Below are 21050 nucleotides of genomic sequence, written 5' to 3'. Positions count from 1 at the left end.
CCCGCCATCGTGATGACTTAACGTCCTCAATTATTACACTTCTGTACACATTGTACTGCTAGACCTTTCCCTAGATGTTGTTCAACAGAATTTATATTATCAATCAGCTGTATGATCAGGTCAAATTTCCACTGGAGACTTGATAATATATCACACATTTCATTTTGATCATATCTCTGCTCCAACGTCTGCAAGTTAAAAGGATATTGCTTTACCCCATGGGATCTTCAGAATTCTTACTTCTAAAAGATATCCTTGTGATGGTTTCTCTGTTCAACATCCTGTTGAGAAATGGATTGGAGTTATCCGCCACCTTCAAAGGAGGAGACCCCAGAATTAGTGTTGGTAATGCAGTGAGAATAAAACATATATTTTTTCTCTTAGTTTGCCAAATGCATTTTGATGTAAAACGTAGCTGAACTCATGCATGATTCATTATGCAAATGCGAAAATCTAGTTATATTTTATTTGTTAGCACTGGTGTAATGTACTGCATGCAGTAGGGCTGGAAAAAATATGCCTATTATTACAAATATCCTGAAGTTGCACATTTACTCATTACATTTCTAAAGCTTTCTGAAAAAGTTATCATCCTCTCAATCTGAAGGTGCAAGCTGTAATGTGATTAAACATCTTATACCTAAAATAGGTTTTCCTACTTTTCATAGACTTCTTGTTTTTGCCTAGCATTAAGCAGGTAAGATAAATGCTATGAAATCTACCGCATATTTCAGGAGAAAATTAGAAATTCTAATTCATTGAATTATTTACTAGCCACATATACACCTTATCATACTTTTCAGAAAAGAAACTTACACAACATATCCTGAAATGCAGAGTTAGTTCTAAACTGTACACATGCCTAGCACAATAGCATATTGTATTCCAAGAATATAAACCTTCATATTATATATACACCCATTATAATCACTAATGTCATTTTCATCCTCTTCAATTGATAACTAAACAATAAAGGACATACATAGAATTCTGATATGGCCTATTTAGGAATGTTATAACATTGTCCAAATATAAGGCCTGGTACTAGCTTGATTCATTAAGATCGGCACTTGTTTAAAGTTGTTTAAAGCCCTTTAGATCTCGTTCACACGGGCAATAAAATATCGCTACTAAATCATCGCCACAAAACGCATGTATTTGAAGCCCATGGTTTCCAATGGGTTCTTTCAGGCTACAAAGCATAGCGATGATTTTGTAGCGTGATGACTGACTGGATATTTAAGTGACTATCACTCCTGTGCTTTTACACTGGAGCGATAGTCTGTCAAACAATGGAGGGGAAGTGGCCGAAAATTGTAAAGATTATACAGATAATGAGGTCTTTAAAGAATAGGTGGAAAATCATAGAAAAAGGTTTTCGGATAAAGGCTATTCTAAACATCTAATAAACAGAGCCTAGGAGAGAGCTAGCCAATTAACACAGGATGAATGTTTTTTTCCCATCAAATAAAGCCAAAGAGTCATGCTATCAAGGAAGTAATGTCAACTTCATAACAACTTAGCCAAGAATACATACAGGAAATACATAATTCTCTCTTTTGTATCGATTCCTGGCTAGGGTGGCATCAAAACTAAACAGTTAGCTTGTACAATAGTAATGGTGACTTCAGGTAAGCAATAGGCTGTACATTTTATTTTCTATCTTACACTTTTGTCCAACAGGGTAATACCACAATGTCTGATAGGTGGGAGTCTAACCTCTAGGAGCCACATTCAGACTTAATGCATCCATGGCTTTCTGAGTATATATATATATATATACACATATATAGGCAAAAGCCCTCACTGACTGACTCACTGACTTGCCACTAATTCTCTAACTTCCTGGTGTCGTACAAACTTGAAATTTGGCACAACAATTCTTTAGGTCCCATATAGAAAAAGTAAAGGGGTTGCAACTTGATTATTCAATGCTAAGTGCAAAAGTAAGTGACTCCCCTATGTAATGTACCTAATCTAATTCTCTAACTTCCCGATGTTGTACAAACCTGAAATTTGGCACAACCATTCTTTAGTTGCTAAAAAAATTTGAATAATCAAGTTGCGACCCCTTTACTTTTCCTATGTGCAAAAGTAAATGGCCCTCATGTAATGTACCAAATCCAATTCTCTAACTTCCTAGTGTCATACAAACTTGAAATTTGGAACGACCATTCTTTCGGCATAAATAGGAAATGTAAAGGGATTGAATTGAATAATCAAGTTTTAAAGTGCTAAAGAAAGTGACGCCATATGTAATGTAACTAATAACACATCTGTACTGGACAAACATGAAATTTGGCATGACCATTCTTTAGGTTGTAAATAGGAAAAGTAAAGGAGTTGCAACTTAATTATTCAATGCTAAGTGCAAGAGTAAGTGACCCCTCCTATGTAATGTACCAAATCTAATTCTCTAACTTCCCGATGTTGTACAAACAAAATTTGGTATAACCATTCTTTAGGTCCTAAATAGGAAAAGTAAAGGGATCACAATTTGTTTATTCAATGCTAAGTGCAAAAGTAAGTGAATCTCTATGTAATGTAACTAATAACACACATCTGTATCGCACAAATGGGAAATTTGGTACAACCATTCTTTACATCCTAAATAGGAAAAGTAAAGAGTCACAATTTGATTATTCAATTCTAAGCACCAAAGTAAGTGACCCACTATGTAATGTAACTAGAGATGAGTGAACGTACTCGGTAAGGGCGATTTCGCAATCGAGCACTGCGATTTTCGAGTACTTCACTACTCGGGTGAAAAGTACTCGGGTGCGCTGTGGGTGAGCGGGGGGTTGCAGCGGGGAGTGGGGGGGAGAGGGAGAGAGAGAGGGCTCCCCCCTGTTCCCCGCTGCTACCCCCACTCCCCTCTGCAACCCCCTGCCCCACAGCGCACCCGAGTACTTTTCACCCGAGTAGTGAAGTACTCGACAATCACGGTGCTCGATTGCGAAATCGCCCTTACCGAGTACGTTCGCTCATCTCTAAATGTAACTAATAACACACATCTGTACCGCACGAACATGAAATTTGCCGCGACCATTCTTTATGTCCTAAATAGAAAAACTAAAGGGGACGCAACTTTCATATTCAATACTGAGCGTGAGAAACTGTGAGAAAATCAGCAATTCATGAGATAGTTCTTTTCTCAGAAACCATAAAGCATTGGTAAGTGATTTATATACTGAGGAGAATCTACCTCACCTCTATGTGCATATATTGAGGAGGCTATAATTGACCGCTGTGTAGATACTAAGGAGAATCTAAATTTTCTATGTGTATATATTGAGGAGAGACTATAACTGACCTCTATGTGTATATACTGAGCAGTATCTACCTCATCTCTATGTGCATATACTGAGCTGAATAGAACTAACCTCTCTTTGTATATATTGAGAAGAATCTACCTCACCTCTATGCATATATACTGAGGAGAATCTACCTGTCCTCTATGTGTATATACTGAGGAGAATCTACCTCTCCTCTATATGTATATACTAAGGAGAATTTAACTGACCTCTATGTGCATGTACTGCAAGGCTGTAAAGTACGTAAGGAAGAAGCCATGGACTGCAGGGATGGATCATGCTTTTAAGGCTAATAAGGGGTTGCAACCTCCGGTCTGGGAGTAAATTTGAATAAAATGGGCCATTACCTTTAAGGGTAAAAAGTGAGGACATTGGGAGGGGGGCACATTCTGCAGAGGGACATCGGTACATGCAGTCTGAGGAGAATCTAACGCTCCTCTATGAATATACATATTTTATTCCTTAGTTCCTCCGAAGTAGCCACAACTTAATAAAATTTTCCATGCAAGCAGGTAAACACCTGTATCAAATTAACTCATGCACAGCCGGGTATATCAGCTAGTACCTTTATGAAAGTCACAGAACAGCTGAGTAAGCTTTCTTTTCTTTTTCTTTTTCTGAGGATGGACTCTTGGCTATCTTTTTTGGGATAAAGGAAGTCAGGGTCCCCTGAATTCTCAATACGCTGGAGTCTCATTGGCAAGAACTCCATGTTTTAGAGATTTATGACATATTCTTTGTATATGCTATAAATGTCTCAGATGGGAAAACCTCCTCAACAGTTCAAGGGCCAGAAACATAATAGTGCAATGCTGTCAAGAGTCCTCAGAGGACCAGCAATCTACTGTTATGGTGCCTTGATCATGTAGGCATGGTCACAGTTACGCTGACAGACATAATGCAAAAGTATTTCAGTGCAATATATGAGGTATCAAATTCATATGAGTTTAAGTAAACAAGTGAGACTAAACTAAAATGTGAAGAAAGTTTTTTAAAATGTTTGCAAATATTAAGAGAAAAAAATATTTTGATATTAGGGAAGCTTTATTGTTTATATAAAAAAAAGTAAATCTAAAGGTATCCATAACTGGTATCACTGAGTCTTTAATGATACAAACTATTAAATTATTCCATTATTTACCCAGTATAATAAAAGATGTAAAAACAATTATAGAATTGCAGTTTTTTAAAATTTAGTCTACTTCCCAAAGAACTGGAATGCAAAGTAATTAAAAAGCCATAAGAACCCAAAAATAGCACCAATGAAAACCTCAACTCATTCTGCAAAAATCAAGCCTTGACGGGGGGGGGGGGGGCGTGGCCTGACTTCAGCCGGGACGGCAGCAAAGTTTTAGGCTCCGTCGGCATCCACCTAGAAAGCGACATATAAAGTGTCCCAGAGGAGAAAAAACAGCATCCACGGCGAGAAAGACCCTCTATGCTTGGAGCCATGACTAAGAGGAAGCCGCTGAAACCACAACCGCAGCGGGTGAAGGACTTCTTCTCGGCACGCAGCGCCGACAGGGACCCTGCCAGCACGAGTCGCGGATCTCCCTCTCCTGCAGCTCCGCTCGACGGGACTCCGGAGCGCCCCGACCCCCTGCACCTGTCAGAAGGAGCCGCAAACACCGCTGACGGCACCGGGGACCTGCACAACCGAGCATCCCTCCGGGAAGGGGTAAGTCTCCACAATGCAGAAGCGCGCCCCAGCCCCGATACCCCTAACAAAATGGCGCCGGCCGCTAGCCTCTCTTAGCCACCACGACTCCCTCTGCTAGCCCAGCTAAACAGAGACAGAGGATGTGACCTGAGTCCCCAACCACTAAACAGACACAAAAAAAGTCACCCCAGTCTGCAGAAACAGATGAAGACCCTATACTTAGCGTCCCCACCTCTAAGCAACCCGCTTCAGAAGAATTCATAAAGAATATGATACTCGCTTTAAGGGGGTCACTACATAATGACATAGCCGCTATGTCTGCAACATTTAACTCTTCACTACAAGAGTTGGGTGATCGCACTGACCACGTGGAAAATAAAATGAAAGAGCTGACTGCATCACACAATTCCCTGATAGATGCACATTATTCCTTGAAAGAGGAAGTTGCGTCTATGAAAAACAAAATGGCTGACCTGGAGGACAGGAGTCGGCGTAATAATATAAAAATGAGAGGAGTCCCGGAAAGTGTTACCCAAAGCGAATTAAAAGACTTCCTGTCGAAATTCATCTCTGTTTTACTCCCGACTACCCCCCAACAAGAACTTATAATAGACAGGATTCACCGACTCCCTAAACCCAACCATATCCCAGAAAAAATACCAAGAGACATTATTGCGAAAATTCATTTCTTTCACGTGAAAGAGGCATTGATGCAAGTTACATGCAAAACGAACCCGCTACCTTCGCCCTACTCAAATATTCATATATTTGCAGACCTATCCCCTGCAACCATGCAGGCAAGAAGAGCCTTGCTACCTATTACGCTTTCCTTAAGGGCAGCAAAAATTCTCTATAAGTGGGGTTTTCCAACTAAGCTCCTGATCCACAGAGATGGCATCCTACATGTACTATCCTCTCTTGATGACGGCAAAAAGCTTTTAACAAAGTGGGGTCTACCAACAACCGACAACCAGAACCCTTCTCCCCCGCAGAAATCAAGGAGGAATAACAGCGACTGGACCTGATCTAACTCCGCGCAGGGGAGTACATACCTAATCTCGCTGATGGATGCAAGACAAACACCAACTCTAAGTTTATGGGACACATAAGATGATAACACCTACCCAAAAGGTGGCCGATGTCAGGTGGACTATTGCTATCGCCTTCCGAGATATGCAGGTACTAAGTCCTGCCTTAACATCTGTTGTGTTAAAATGTTTATTTTTCCTGTTTACCGTCCAGAGTTACCGCAAGATGCCGACGATACCACGCATAGATGACGGTCCTATTATTTCTACTGTCAACCTTGTTTTCTACGTTGATGTTCTTTCTCTGTCAACTTCTACATCTCACCTAGGCGCAGTAAGTGTTCAATCTTCCACAACTTCACACCTATTTTACATCTTCCATGTCAGTTAAAATACTCTCACAGAACGCTAGGGGGTTGAACTCTCCATTTAAGAGGTCACTTATGTGGAGAGATGCCAACCGCACCAAAGCTGACATATTATGTGTCCAAGAAACACATTTTCTCCACAACTCGAAAATGAGTTTCTCTAACAAACAATATCCCCAGATTTTCATGGCCAGCACTCCGAAGAAACACGCAGGAGTGCTGATCGCATTCAGAGCAAACATAAATTTTGTAGCATCCAAACAAATTGTAGACATAAAAGGTAGATTCCTTATCTTAGTGGGCACTCTAAACGAAAAAGCTATTACCCTCGTAAACGTATATGCCCCCAATAATGGTCAGATCTCGTTTTTGAACAAATTAATCAGGAAAATCAGAAGAGTTCAGAATGGAGATCTGATCATGACCGGAGATTTCAACTTAATCTCGGACAAAACTATTGACACTACATCTAAACAAAGAACGGCCCCTATATTACTCCCATGGCTACATAAACAATCGATATATGATACCTTTAGATGTCTAAACTCCTCCTCGAGAGAATTCACCTTTTTCTCACCCAGACACAACTCGTTCTCCCGAATAGATATGTTTTTAGTCGATAGATGGGCCCTCTCTAAAACTACCTCTTCTGAAATAGGACTGACCACATGGTCGGATTATGCCCCAATAATGCTGGCAATCAATTTGGGGGAAAGTCAGGGTAATGCTAAAATATGGAGAAATAACGTGGCACTTTTAAAACTCCCGCACAACATGTCTGCAATTAACAATCACTTAAAAGAATACTTCGAACTAAACACAAACTCAGAAGCCAGCGTCTTTTCAATTTGGAACGCACACAAGGCCTTCATTAGGGGAATCTTAATAAAAATGAGCGCCCAATACAAAAAATACAAACAGTCACAGATAAACAACCTCCTGGTCCAAATACGAACCCAAGAAAAAGCACTACAAGACCAGCCAACTGATGACGGTCAGAGAAATCTAATGTCCTTGAGAGGGAAACTACAGTCCGTCCTACTTGTGGAACACAACAAATCCACAGATTTCATGCGGGCAAACTATTACTCCTCATTTGACAAACCCTCTAAATTGATGGCCAATCTAGCAAAAAAGAAACTGATCAAGTCCAAGATTCCATATGTAACAAAAGCTGAAGATCGCATAACAAAATTATCCCACCCACAGGATATCGCAGAGGAGTTCGCTAAATTCTACACAAGACTCTATAATTTAAAAGATGATACATCTATATCCCAACCAAATACAGAAATAATCGATAAATTCTTAAGCAAAATGGACCTCCCCAAAATAGACAATCCTATATTAAATGTACCTATCTCCATAGAGGAAATACTTAAAGTCACAAAAACTCTAAAAAACTTCAAATCGCCTGGCCCCGATGGCTTCTCTAACGAATATTATAAATTATTTATGCCCACACTATCCCCACACTTAGCAACGACATTCAACGAAGCCATCTCCAAAGAAGAATTCCCGAAAGAGATGCTACAAGCAACCATCGTTGCTATCCCTAAGCCAGGAAAATCAACAGATTCTACAGCAAACTATAGGCCAATTTCGTTGCTGAATACTGACATAAAAATTTACGCCAAAATCTTAGCCACGAGACTTTCCCATATCCTGCCCGACATTGTACATAGTGATCAGGTGGGTTTTGTGGGGGGCAGACAGGCCGCGGACGGCACAAGAAGGGCGCTGAATCTGGTTGCGAGAATGGGGGCCTGTCGGGCGCCTTCTCTCCTCCTTGCCCTGGATGCGGAGAAGGCGTTCGACAGGCTCCACTGGGAGTACGCATTTGGCGCTCTCAGGAAATTTGGAGTTGACCGGGAGTTCCTTGGTGCGGTCAAGGCGTTGTACTCTGCCCCCTCTGCCAGAGTTTTGGTGGATGGTGCTTTATCGACCTCCTTCAACATTACTAACGGGACCAGACAGAGCTGCCCCTTGTCTCCCGTACTATTTATATTAACAATGGAACCCATGGCCGAATTAATTAGAACATCTCCTGAAATTACAGGGATCTCCCTAGGTAACAGATCTCATAAAATAGGCCTCTTCGCGGATGATGTCCTTTTAACTCTGTCAAACCCCTTGAGATCCCTAAGAGAAGTATCAAAAATCATTGAGGAGTTTGGAAACGCTTCACTCTATAGCCCCAACATGAGCAAATCTCAGATATTAGGAATAAATATTAACTCGGGCTTAAAAACAGACATGCAAAAAGAATTCTCCTACCAGTGGCCCCCTTCGATTCCCTACTTAGGCATTAAAATATGCTACCCATTAAAAGATAGCATTCCCCTGAACTTCGACCCTCTCCACTCATCCGTCCATGCAGAATTAGACTTACTAAAAAAGAAAGACCCATCTTGGTTTGGTAAAATCACATGGTATAAAATGCTCATATTACCAAAAATACTATATCTGTTTCGAACCCTAACATACCCAATTCCATATAATACCATAGATAACTTTCAAAAACAACTATTAAATTTTATCTGGGATGGAAAACGACCGAGAGTAGCAGCCAATATCTTATATCTCAACCGAAGGCAGGGAGGCTTGGGCGTACCAAACTTATGGTCCTATTACCAGGCAATCAGCATAAAACACTCGACCCTATGGCTCGAAGATTCGCAGAAGTTGCCGTGGACTATTATGGAAAAAAACATTAACCGTAATAGATCTTTGGCAACTCTTCTACAAGCCACAATCTTAAGTGTCAACAACCCAAACCTCCATCTGGCCCTGGAAGTACAGTCATACTCGCCTCCTATGATGACATCTTTACAGGCCTGGAACTTATATACCTACAAACTTAGGAAATCCCCAATGGGAACGCTTGCCAAAATCCCGCTAGAGACACTTACCTACTTTATTCCTGAAATTTCCATCAAGGGATGGTCGGCTAGAGGCATTAAATTCGTCTCGGACCTTATGGAAGACCAAAAAATAATTCCATTCCAAATACTTAAGCGAAAACACAACCTCTCAACAAACGACACCTTCACGTACTTCCAGATAAAATCTTTCATAGAAAAAAAACAGCTGGGAAGATGTAAGGTTCCAGCCGAACTGTCTTTAATTTTCTCGAAACCCCAGCCCACACAGAAAATGGCCACAAGGAAATGGTACAACACTCTCTCAGGAGACATGGGCGAAATGAAAAAAGTCCACTTACTTAATTGGGAAAGAGACACAAAGGAAAAATTCACTATACCACAATGGCTGACGTCCTTTGAGTGGGCAAATAAGGCCACTTTAAACGCTAATGTTATCCAGGTACACTATAAACTACTCACAAGGTGGTATTACACCCCATCTAAACTAGCTAGAAGAATTCCTGAAATAAGCAGCCAATGTTGGAGAAATTGTGGAGCGGAAGGGACCATATTCCATATTTTTTGGGAATGCCCTCCGATTAAAACTTACTGGAGGGAGGTCTTCCAGATGATCCTAGAAGTAACTGGCATTAGGTTACCCCACAACCCAAGCTTGGGCCTGCTCTTACTGAACTGTAACCTTATTCCCCACGTACACAGAAAATGGGTATGTCATTGTTTACTCACTGCTAAATTAATAATAACAAGAAAGTGGAAGTCTACTGACCCTCCTAGCTCTTCTGAATTAATTGACACTATCAAAAACCACTATGTTTATGAAAAAATTTTTGCAAACAACAATAACGATAGAGGTAACTTCGATTCTAGATGGAAGTTGTGGATGCGCTTTTTGACAAAACGACATCTGTTATAGTTTACATGCTGCGACTGTTTTAACGTTGTTTTTCTTTAGGTTAAAATTTATTCCGCATTGCAAGCTCATATGATGTCTAGCAACTTTCACGCTGTTGATGCTATGTCAATTTAGATTGCATTGTTTGATTATCGCTATATACTTGTAATTGTGGAACTAAACCAATAAAAAATATTTGAAAAAAAAAAAATCAAGCCTTGACAAAGCTATGCTGACAGAAAAATAAAAAATATACGGCTGTTAGAATATGATAACTAAAAAGCAAAAACATTTTTAATTAAAAGTGCTTTTATACTCCGAAAGTAATGAAACATAATACAAATGCATAAAGAGGTGTGCAAAAATATTGTATCACATGTTCCATTCGGTGTTTGGTACTGAAAACAGTAAGTAAGCTGCATAGAACCTGCGTGAGATCTTGTAAATAGAAAAAAAACATTTTGACCCATGTGTCAGGTGAGGTCCAACACGTTTTTAACACTATGCAGAAGAGAGGTTAGATATTAGACCTCTCTCCTTTAGGGTGAGTTCACACGAGCGTGTTTTGGTGCGTACTTAGGTGCGTACATACGTCCGCACCTAGGTATGAGAAAAACACACGTGAACACAGCTGCGTGTTTGTTATCAATGGAGCCGTGGCTGCTGCCGGCGGCTCCATTGAAAACAATGCTCTGCCGGCCCCCTGCATTCTTTTTCAGGGAAGGGCTTTACATATAAGCCCTTCCCTAAAAAAGAAACATTTAAGTGCAAAACAAAAAAAAATTTAAAAAAACTTACCCCTCCGCCACTGCTGTGAACCCCGCGGTCATGAAGAAGCGGCAGATGTTACCTTCACCCCCGCTAGTTAAAGGAATTCTCTGCTGCTACATCTGCCACATCTGTGGCAGATGCAGCAAAGGGAATTCTTCAATTCTCCACCGCAGCTGTCACACATAACATCTGTGGTAGAGAATCCTGCTGCCGGCATCCTGTCTATGTCTTTTCAGGGAAGGGCTTCATAAGCCCTTCCCTGAAAAGCCATTTAAAATAGTGCAAAAAAATTTTAAAAAAACAATACTCACCTCCCTTCAGCTTCAGGGGCTCAGCTGCGACTTCTGGCGCTGTCCCCGGCTCTGTAGTTCTGAGCTATCAGCAGCCTGGGATTTAAAATCCCCACCTGCTGGTAGCTTTAACCCCTTAACGACCAATGACGTACCTGGTACGTCATGGAGCGTCGGGGTATGTATGAAGAGAGGTTGCGTGGCAACCTCTCTTCATACAGTGCGGGCATCAGCTGTTTATAACAGCTGACACCCGCGGGCAATAGCCGCGAGCGGCCGCGCGGCCGATCGCGGCTATTAACCATTTAAACGCCGCTGTCAATTCTGACAGCGGCATTTAAATCCCCCGAACGATGTTCGGGGGTCCCGCGCGGCCCCCCCGCGGTGAGATCGGGGGAGCCTTGCACGTATCATGGCAGCCGGGGGCCTAATGAAAGGCCCCAGGGCTGCCTTTGCAGACTGCCTATCAAGCCGTCCCCGTGGGGTGGCTTCATAGGCTGCCTGTCAAAAAGCAGTATGACGTAATGCTATAGCATTACGTCATACTGCAGGAGCGATCAAAGCATCGCATCTTAAAGTCCCCCAGGGGGACTTCAAAGTAAAGTAAAAAAAAGAATCAATAAAGTTTTTTTTTAATTGAAAAAAAAAAAAAAGTTGTAAAAGTTTAAATCACCCCCCTTTTGCCATATCTATTATTAAAAAATCTAAATAATAAATTAAAAATATGTATTTGATATCGCCGCGTCCGTAAAAGTCCGATCTATCAAAGTAGCACATAATTTTTCCCGCACGGTGAACGTCGTCCGAAACAAAAAATGAAGAACGCCAGAAATGCACTTTTTTAGTTACCCTGTCTCCAAGAAAAAACGCAATAAAAAGCGATCAAAAAGTCATATGTATTCCAAAATGGTACTATCAGAAACTACAGGACATCCCGCAAAAAATGAGACCTTGCTCAACTACGTCGACGGAAAAATAAAAAAGTTATCGCGCGCACAAAATGACGACAGAAAATAATTGAAAAAATTTTTATGTCTTTAAAAAAAAAAAAGAGGAGTATAGTAAAAAAAAACCTAAACAAGTTTGGCATCGTAGTAATCGTACCGACCCATAGAATAAAGTTATCATGTCGTTTTTGTTGCCATTTGTGCGCCGTAGAAGCAAGACGTACTAAAAGATGGCAAAATGTCGTTTTTTTTCCATTTTACTCCACTTAGAATTTTTTAAAAGTTTTTCAGTACATTATATGGTACTTTAAATAGCACCATTGAAAAATACAACTCATCCCGCAAAAAACAAGCCCTCATACAGCGACGTGGATGGATAAATAAAGGAGTTATGATTTTTTTTAAAGGGGGGAGGAAAAAACGAAAATGGAAAACGGAAAATGGCCGCGTCATTAAGGGGTTAATTGTGGTTGGCTGAAGTGCTTTAGCCAATCACAATCAGAGCTACCAGTAGGTGGTGATTTTAAAATCCCCAGCTGCTGATAGCTCAGCAGCGCTACAGAGCCGGGGACAGCGGCAGAAGTCCCCGCTGAGCCCCGGCAGCTGTTAGTGGCTTTGCAGGGAAGGGCTTCATAAGCCCTTCCCTGAAAAGCCTTTTAAAATAGTAAAAAAAAAAAATACTCATCTGCCGGGGCTCAGCGTTGACTTCTGCCGCTGTCCCCGGCTCTGTAGCTCTCAGCTATCAGCAGCCGGGGATTTAGCTCTCAGCAGCACTACAGAGCCCAGTGGCAGAAGTCAACGATGAGCCCCAGCAGTTGTCAATGGCTTTTCAGGGAAGGGTTTCATAAGCCCTCCCCTGAAAAGCCAATTAAAAGTAGTGTAAAAAAAAAATTACTTACCTGTCTGCCGCTGCTGTGTCCCCCGCAGAGGAATTCTTTAATTTTCTACCGCAGCTGTCACACATGTCAGCTGCGGTAGAGGATTCTGCTGCCGACAATTGCTTTCAGGGAAGGGCTTGGAATATAAGCCCTTCCCTGAAAATCAAGTAAAAGAGGTTTAAAAAAACAAAAAAATAGATATTCACCTCCCTTCAGCTGCTGGGGCACAGCCGCGTCTTTTCCTGGCTGTCCCCTGCATTGTGGTGCTGATTTATCAGCAACCGGTGATTTAAAATCCCCGCCTGCTGAAAGAGCTGAATGTGATTGGCTGAGGTGCTCAGCCAATCACAGGCAGCTCTCACCTGTCATTCATTCAAGGAGAGCTGCCTGTGATTGGCTGACCACCTCAGCCAATCACATTCAGCTCTTTCAGCAGGCGGGGATTTTAAATCCCCACCTGCTGATAGATCAGCACCACAGTGCAGGGGACAGCAGGAGAAGACATGGCTGAGCCCTGGCAGCTGAAGGGAGGTGAGTATCTATTGTTTTTGTTTTTTAAATCCCTTTTACTTGATTTTCAGGGAAAGGACTTATATGTAAAGCTCTTCCCTGAAAAACAATTCAGGTCTGCCAGCAGACCATTGTTTTCAATGGAGCCGCCAGCAGCAGCAGCAGCAGCTCCATTGAAGTGAATGGCTGCATTTTTTTTTTTTACACCCAAATTTTTCTTTTTCAGGGAAGAGCCTATATGTAAAGCCCTTCCCTGAAAAATAATTCAGGTGTGCCAGCAGACCATTGTCTTTGATGGAGCCGCCGGCAGCAGCAGCGGCTCCATTGAAGAGAATGCCTGCATTCCCTATGGTGCACGTATGTCCTATCTTTGCAGGCACGCACCTGTAAAACACGGACATGTGCATGCACCATAGGGAATGCATTGTTGTAAATACAAGCGTGTTTTTGTGCATGCGTATGCATGCACCAAAACACGCTCGTCTGAACGCACCCTTATACTGTAATATGCATATATATGTAATGTATAATAATATACATACATATGTAATATGCATAGCTCATTTTCAAAAAATTGCTAATAAAATCATTATGACAGATAATTTTTATGCGTTTCTGTTGAGTAATTCCAAGGAATCCACAAAGCGCTTTCCCACCCAAAAGGCATGTGGGTGGCAGGGAAATTGGATTGGAATGGGTTCATGTAGTTTAAATTTTATTTAATAAAAAAAAAACATTTACAAGCATTCATGGAGGTTTTATCCTACTTATTTTTGGTATCAAACACAGAATGGTGCATGTGATCAAATTTCTTTGCACAGGTCTGTAAATTGGTAATATCAGATGCCCCCAAATTGTTTTTTTTTGTTGTTTTTTTTTTAGGGGGGGGGGGTACTATAAGTATCTACTAAAACAAATAAGTTAGGAGAGCTGACAGGTCCTCTTTAAGACCTGGTCATTAGGGAGTTAAGCAATGCCTTTAAAGCACTAATTTGACTACACATATTTGGCTATGCCTCCAGGATTTCCTAAGCACAGACATGCACACACTTTTTGAATGCATTCAATATGTCAAGAACACTCTTGGGTGTGACATTTCCTTCCAGATCCAAGCATAGTCAAAATTTGTTCAAAAGCCAAGATGATTCAGAGTTTGAGCGATTATTTTGCATAAGCTGATAATGGGCACTAATGCCCATTAGTAGCTTATTAGCTTCATTTGCATATAAATGAGCCTCCATGGGATGTATGCAGAGAACAGCAGGTTGTCAGTTTTCTGCATATGGCTCTTTTGTTCTGAGACGGGACTGCAGCTGAATACAATGTTATCAGCGCTCCCATGGAGAAGCACAGCATGTGGTCCCTGCTATCAGCTCTCCGGCCGAACAATGGATTTTAAGCTCAACTAAAAATCGTCATTTGGTCGAAAAATAAATGATGGCAGCATTTACACGCAACGATTATCGCTGAAAAGACAGCGTGAATTCGAGTGAATTTTAAGCAATAATCATTGTGTGTAAATGGGGCTTAAGGATGCATTACTTTACTATATTGAACTCTAACTCAGTAAGAAATTCTGACTTATCTTTCTCGCTAGTTACACCCCATAGTAACATAGTATGTAAGACCGAAAAAAGACACATGTCCATCCAAGGTTAGCCTGTTACCCCCAATTAGTTACTAGAGCTCGTAAGGGAGGGAGGAGTCTATAATTGTTATAATAAATCAACCACAAATCAGTTGTATTCCAATCAGTATATGGGCAGTATTTTACAGACATCACATTTACGTTTAAATCATGTGTCTTGACTAGAGATGAGCGAGCATACTCGGAAAAGCACTACTCGCTCGAGTAATTTGCTTTATCCGAGTATTGCTGTGCTCGTCCCTGAAGATTCGGGTGCCGGCACGGAGCGGGGAGCTGCAGGGGAGAGCGGGGAGGAACGGTGGTAAGATCTTTCTCTCCCTCTCTCCCGCCCGCTCTCCCCTGCTCCCCGCTGCGACTCACCTGTCAGCCGCAGCGGCACCCGAATCTTCAGGGATGAGCACAGCGATACTCGGATAAAGCAAATTACTCGAGCGAGTAGTGCTTTTCCGAGTACGCTCACTCATCTCTAGTCTTGACTATAAAAAGGAACTTATCACATAAACCATGCAGTTGAGTCCATGTGAAGCAGTTTATAAAGCAGGATTTGCTGAACAGATTAATGTATAGTATAGCCTTGTGGGAAAAGATTGAGTGCAACTTGTAATTTTCTTCATTTTAATTTAGGGCTTAGGAGTCCAGTGGGCGGTCCCACTTACTGACAGCTATCTCTGTATATACATTTATACAAGGAAGGCTGTCAATCACGAATAAGGGCGCCCACCCACTGGCGTTTTTTTACCTGCGTTTTGCGTTTTGCGTTTTTCCTGCACAGGCATAGAGATAACATGTGTTCCTGTCCACTGGCGTTTTTTTTGCGTTGCGTTTGCGTTTTTAACATAGGAACTGTCAGTTGCATATGTGTCCTTATTTTTCTCCTAATGCACCCATGAAAGTCAATGGAAATTAATGGAAAAGCCGCGAAAACGCTGCGAAAAACGCCACGAAAAACTCGCGGAAAAATCGCGGTAAACGCGGCGAAAACGCTGCGTTTTTTTCCCGCGGAAAACGCAAACACCAGTGGGTGGGCGCCCTTAGACTGATACACTATGGATATTGATACACAACTAATACTGATATATTATTGGGGTCTGGGAATGATGACAATCTCTGTACAATGCTGTGGAATATGTCGCACTATATCAACATGGGAGAGAACAGAGGAATTAATTTCAAGTTTGGGCTGGCAGATAGCTAAATTGGCAAATCTTCCATTTCTTTGTCTCCTATTGCAGACAGAGCAGTGGGAGGAAGTACTGTTTGTAGCCAAGCAGACTCAAGATTGTGAGGAGGAGGAAAGGGAAATGAGAGCTCTCCTATAACATGTATAGAAAAATCATTTATTTACTGTATGTTTTGATTTCAATATGAGACAAGTTTAATGGAAAGCAAAAGACTGAGTGAGAAATTGCTGAGATTTGTTTATTTTTTAGGTTCACTGTTCCTTGAAGGTGTTATCTAGTTTTGAAAATAAAAATTTAAAAAGCTGGAAATGTAATAAAACACTAAAGGAAGCACTAACCACCTCTTCTCTGGTCTGCTAAACCAGCGCTGCAGCTCCCTTAGTAACCCTGCTATTTGTCTACATGCAGACACCATGTGACCACAATCAGTGGTCGCAGTGGTCACATGTAGAGATGAGTGAGCACGCTCGTCTAAGGCTGATGCATCGATCTTGTCACGTAACTAATTAGTTGACCAAGCACCATGCGGGCGGGGGGGGGGGGGGGGCAGCAGGGGGAGAGAGAGATATCTCTCGCTCTCCCCCCGCCCCGCCCGCATGGTGCTTGGTCGAGTAATTAGTTATTCGACAAGACCGATGCTCGATCGAGCATCAGCCTTAAACGAGCGTGCTCGCTCATCTCTAGTCACGTGTTTCTCTACTAACATCATCGCTCAGCGATGGAAGCCATGATACCAGGAGTAGAGTACATGACTACTACGGCCACTGCTTACCTGCAGCAATCATGAGCAATAAGAAATGTGACTGCTGGCCGCTTTTAAACAGAGACTATCATCAGATCGTAGGTGGGACAGAGGACAGGTAAGTAGCGGTTCCCTTATTGTTTTAATACATTCTCAACTTTTTTTTTGTTTAACTCTTTGTTCACGCCAACTAAAATAGACAGGGTAAGCAATGGTGTGTAATTGTAAATCATCACATACCATATCTTGAAATATTTCCTTAGCATTCTTTAGTTAGGTACAGCTTGTCTACATGGTATGCAAACTTTAGCAATGATGGGTTGACACATTCTTGCCCACCTTAATACCCCTTAGCTCTTAAAGATTTCAATCTTCCAACAACATTAAAAATAACTATAAAAGGTTGTTCCTGAGGAGCTGAAATTGTCCATGTACAGGTTTTATTGCAAAGTCTGTGTATACCTTTTATGACACAGTCCCTCAGTGCAAGTGTCAGGAGTGAGTTTGAAATACTGCCAATAAAATGATTTCCCCTTGGACTGCCATGCTGCCTACAAAATAAGTAAACAATTTTACTTTTTCCAGGATTACTACACCCCTAGGTTTAAATTATGAGAGCAAGTTTCCCAGAAGAAAAAACAGAATGTATCTTTACATTACATTGCGGTAGTACTGCACCTCTGCAAATGTCTTGATTCTTCCAAATTCTCTTTCCTAAGGGTACTTCTATCCTCTGTTACGTGTAGACGTGAAAGTATAGAGGACTAGTTTTAATTGTTAGATTATCATAATAAATCTCTGTAAATCCTATATAATGTTTTGTGAAAAAGTGAGGATGTGCATGTATATAGTTGTATTAAGTACAACCTAACATTTGTCACTATCTTAAAGGGTTATTCCCATCTCAGCAGTTATCCACTATCCATAGGGTAGAGGGGAAAACTTGCTGACTGGTGGGAGCCAGACTGCTGGGATCACCCTGATCCCTAGATTTCAACCCCAGTGCATCCTGAGATGTGAGCAGTAGAGGCCATATATGTGCGCCTTCACTCCATTCACTTCAGTAGGACATAGCTAAGTTATTGAATGATGTGGATAGAGGATATCTAACCAAGATGGATAACTCTTTAATGACTTAAAATTCAAATCACATGCATTAGATCAGATGCATATGACTAGAACATCATGAGATAGGATCTTGGAGGAACCTGTATTTCATCTCAAATCTTTATTTTGGTTTGAATGAGTGGTATCTCCATACCTACAGTGGATCCAAAGACCTCTGAAGCCTACAGAAAAAAATTATAGATACCTATGAGTCTGGAGAGGGATTTTTTTTTAACTATTGATCTTAAAAACTATTTTCTGCTGTTTGGAAGATCATCTACAAGCAGAGATTTCAAACAACTGACAACTTGCCCAGAGCAGACCCATTACATTTAGCTCAAGAGCAGAATACAAGATTCTGAAAGAAGTCTTTAAGAACCCTAGAATTGCATCACATGACCTACATGTAACTCTCACCAATATTGATGTAAACGTTTGTGAGTTTACCATTAGAAAGAAGATTCACAAATTAGATTCACATGGAAGGTATGGTAGGAGGAGACATTTGTCATCCAGAAAACTTATTTGGGTAAAGGTGGCCATATACATTAGTCTAAAGTTGTTCTAAATGTTCCATCTCAACCACAATAATCATTTGTCAAGTGAAATTCAATGACAACTGTGATTGTTTGGTAAGAAGTTAGTCATGTTTAAAATTCTTGTCAGTCCTTCAATGTATATGGTACAATCGTCTGTTCCATAAACAATCATGCCCCCATAGTGAAACATCATTCATTCTTCACCTGCCCATCCAGCTTAAAGAGCATTGAATACATATGGCCAGCCTAAACTACTGTAATGGACAATAAAGACTAAAGTGTATATCTGCATGATCATTTGTTCAATGGCTGTTCAACTATCAATCTACATCTAGCTAATATGTAAAAACAAACATTTCATTTCATCAGTAGAACCTTATAACAACTGTAAAGCATGGTAATGGAAATATTATGGTTTGTGGCCACTTTAGGTCCTGTGCAGCTCAGCTTCACAGAATAGACCATGAATTCTTCATTGTACAAGGTGGTACTTGAGAATAATGTGAGACCATCTGTCAGAAGATTAAAAATCAGCTAAAAGTAGACCGTAATATGACAATAAACCTAAGTCTAACGATAAGGGCATTAAACATTGACTAAAATAACAGAAATGGAAGGTTCTTGAAGGCCAAGCTTGGATCTACAGTAAATCTTATTTAAATGTGATGGGGGTTTTGAAATAGGGTGTACAAGCCATAAACTCGTCAACCATGTTTCCCTGAAAATAAGACCTACCCAGAAAATAAGGCCTAGCACGGTTTTTCAGGATTTTTGAAGATACAGAATGCTTTTTCAGGATTTTTGAGGGTTCTTGAACTATTAGCCCTACTTCAAAATTAAGCCCTAGTTACAGTGAATAAAAAAAGTTAATTTAAATAGTGTCCAGGCAGCTATACATGTAAAAAAGGGAAATCTTTTGGAGCAAAAATTAATATAAGACACTATCTTATTTTCAGGGAACCGGGGAAACAACATGTAGCCAAGAAAAAACAATTCTCCATGAATGAGTGAAAAACTATTTATCCTACTTGATGTCAGAGGCTGGTATAGTCTGTCTCACGAAAAGAATGCCATTTGCGGTTGGGGGGATTGGCGATCTGTCTTCTCCTTGCCTCTCCTCCTGTTAACAGAGATGGTCACAGGATGGGTAATCTCCAACCACAAATGGCGAAGTGATACACTCAATACAACCACTATCAGCTGCATTTTCTTCATGAGACATACTATAGACAGTTACTCAACATGGACAAAAGTATGTAGATATCTGACCATCACACAAAATGTATATGAGCTTCTTAGACATCCCAGTCCAAAACCATGAGTGCTAATATAGAGTTGGGCCCCTGTTGTGGTGACAACAGCCTCTATATTCTTAGGAAGCTTTGTTTAAGATTTTGCAATGTGTCTGTGAGACAGCCCGTTCAGTTTAAAGAGCCTTTTCAAGGTTAGACACCGATGTTGAATTAGAACATTAGACTTATAGTCAGGGTTCCAAATGAAATCAAATGTGTTCAATAGGGCTAATGACAATATTCTGTGCAGGTCAAAGTCCTCCACACTAAATTTCTCAAACCATGTCTTTTGGAACTCACTTTCTGCACAGAAGAACAGTCAGGCTGGAATAGGAAAGGACTAGAGATGAGCGAGCATGCTCGCTAAGGGCAATTACTCAATCAAGTATTGCCCTTAGCGAATACCTGCCGTTTGGAAGAAAAGGTTCGGCTGCCGGCGGCGGGCGGGGAGAGCGGGGAGGAATGGACGGGAGATCTCTCTCCCTCTCTCCCCCTTGCTCCCCCTGCTCTCTGCCGCAACTCACCTGTCACCCGCGCCGGCAGCTGAACCTTTTCTTCTGCGCTCGATCGAGTAATTGTCCTTAGCGAGTATGCTCGCTCATCTCTAGAAAGGACCTTTATAACTCTGTTGCCACAAAGTTGAAATCATACAATAGTATAAACCCCTGAGTTGTTTTTCAGGGAACGGCTTTTCATATAAGCTCTCCCCTGAAAAAAAATGAATTTTAGTGTTAAAAAAAATATGCACGCATTGTCTTCAATGGAGCCGTGGCTGCTGCCGGCGGCTCCATTGAAAACAATGGTCTGCCGGCACCCTTGCATTCTTTTTCAGGGAAGGGCTTTACATATAAGCCCTTCCCTGAAAAAGAATGATTTTAGTGTAAAAAAAAAAAAAAAAAGAAGAAATATACTTGCCTCTCTGCCACTGCCGTCACCCCCACGGGGTTGAAGAACACATCTGCTGCATGCGGCAGATGTTTCCTTCATTCCCGCTAGTT

General features: G+C 41.2%; 1 protein-coding gene across 2 annotated transcripts in view; it reads right to left on the bottom strand.

Moving 5' to 3' along the window:
* The window catches only part of CA11 (carbonic anhydrase 11), a 317815-nt gene that overhangs the window by 44202 nt on the left and 252563 nt on the right, over nt 1-21050 (bottom strand). For both annotated transcript variants that reach the window (XM_066605760.1, XM_066605762.1), the window contains one exon: nt 241-313. In XM_066605760.1, the coding sequence (XP_066461857.1) occupies nt 241-313 (73 nt within the window). The remainder of the gene's footprint in view (nt 1-240; nt 314-21050) is intronic.

Source organism: Eleutherodactylus coqui, chromosome 6, assembly GCF_035609145.1.
Source record: "Eleutherodactylus coqui strain aEleCoq1 chromosome 6, aEleCoq1.hap1, whole genome shotgun sequence".
Taxonomy (NCBI): Eukaryota; Metazoa; Chordata; class Amphibia; order Anura; family Eleutherodactylidae; genus Eleutherodactylus; species Eleutherodactylus coqui.
Note: the sequence above shows the minus strand (reverse complement) of the source record. Positions and strands in the feature narration are given on the sequence as shown.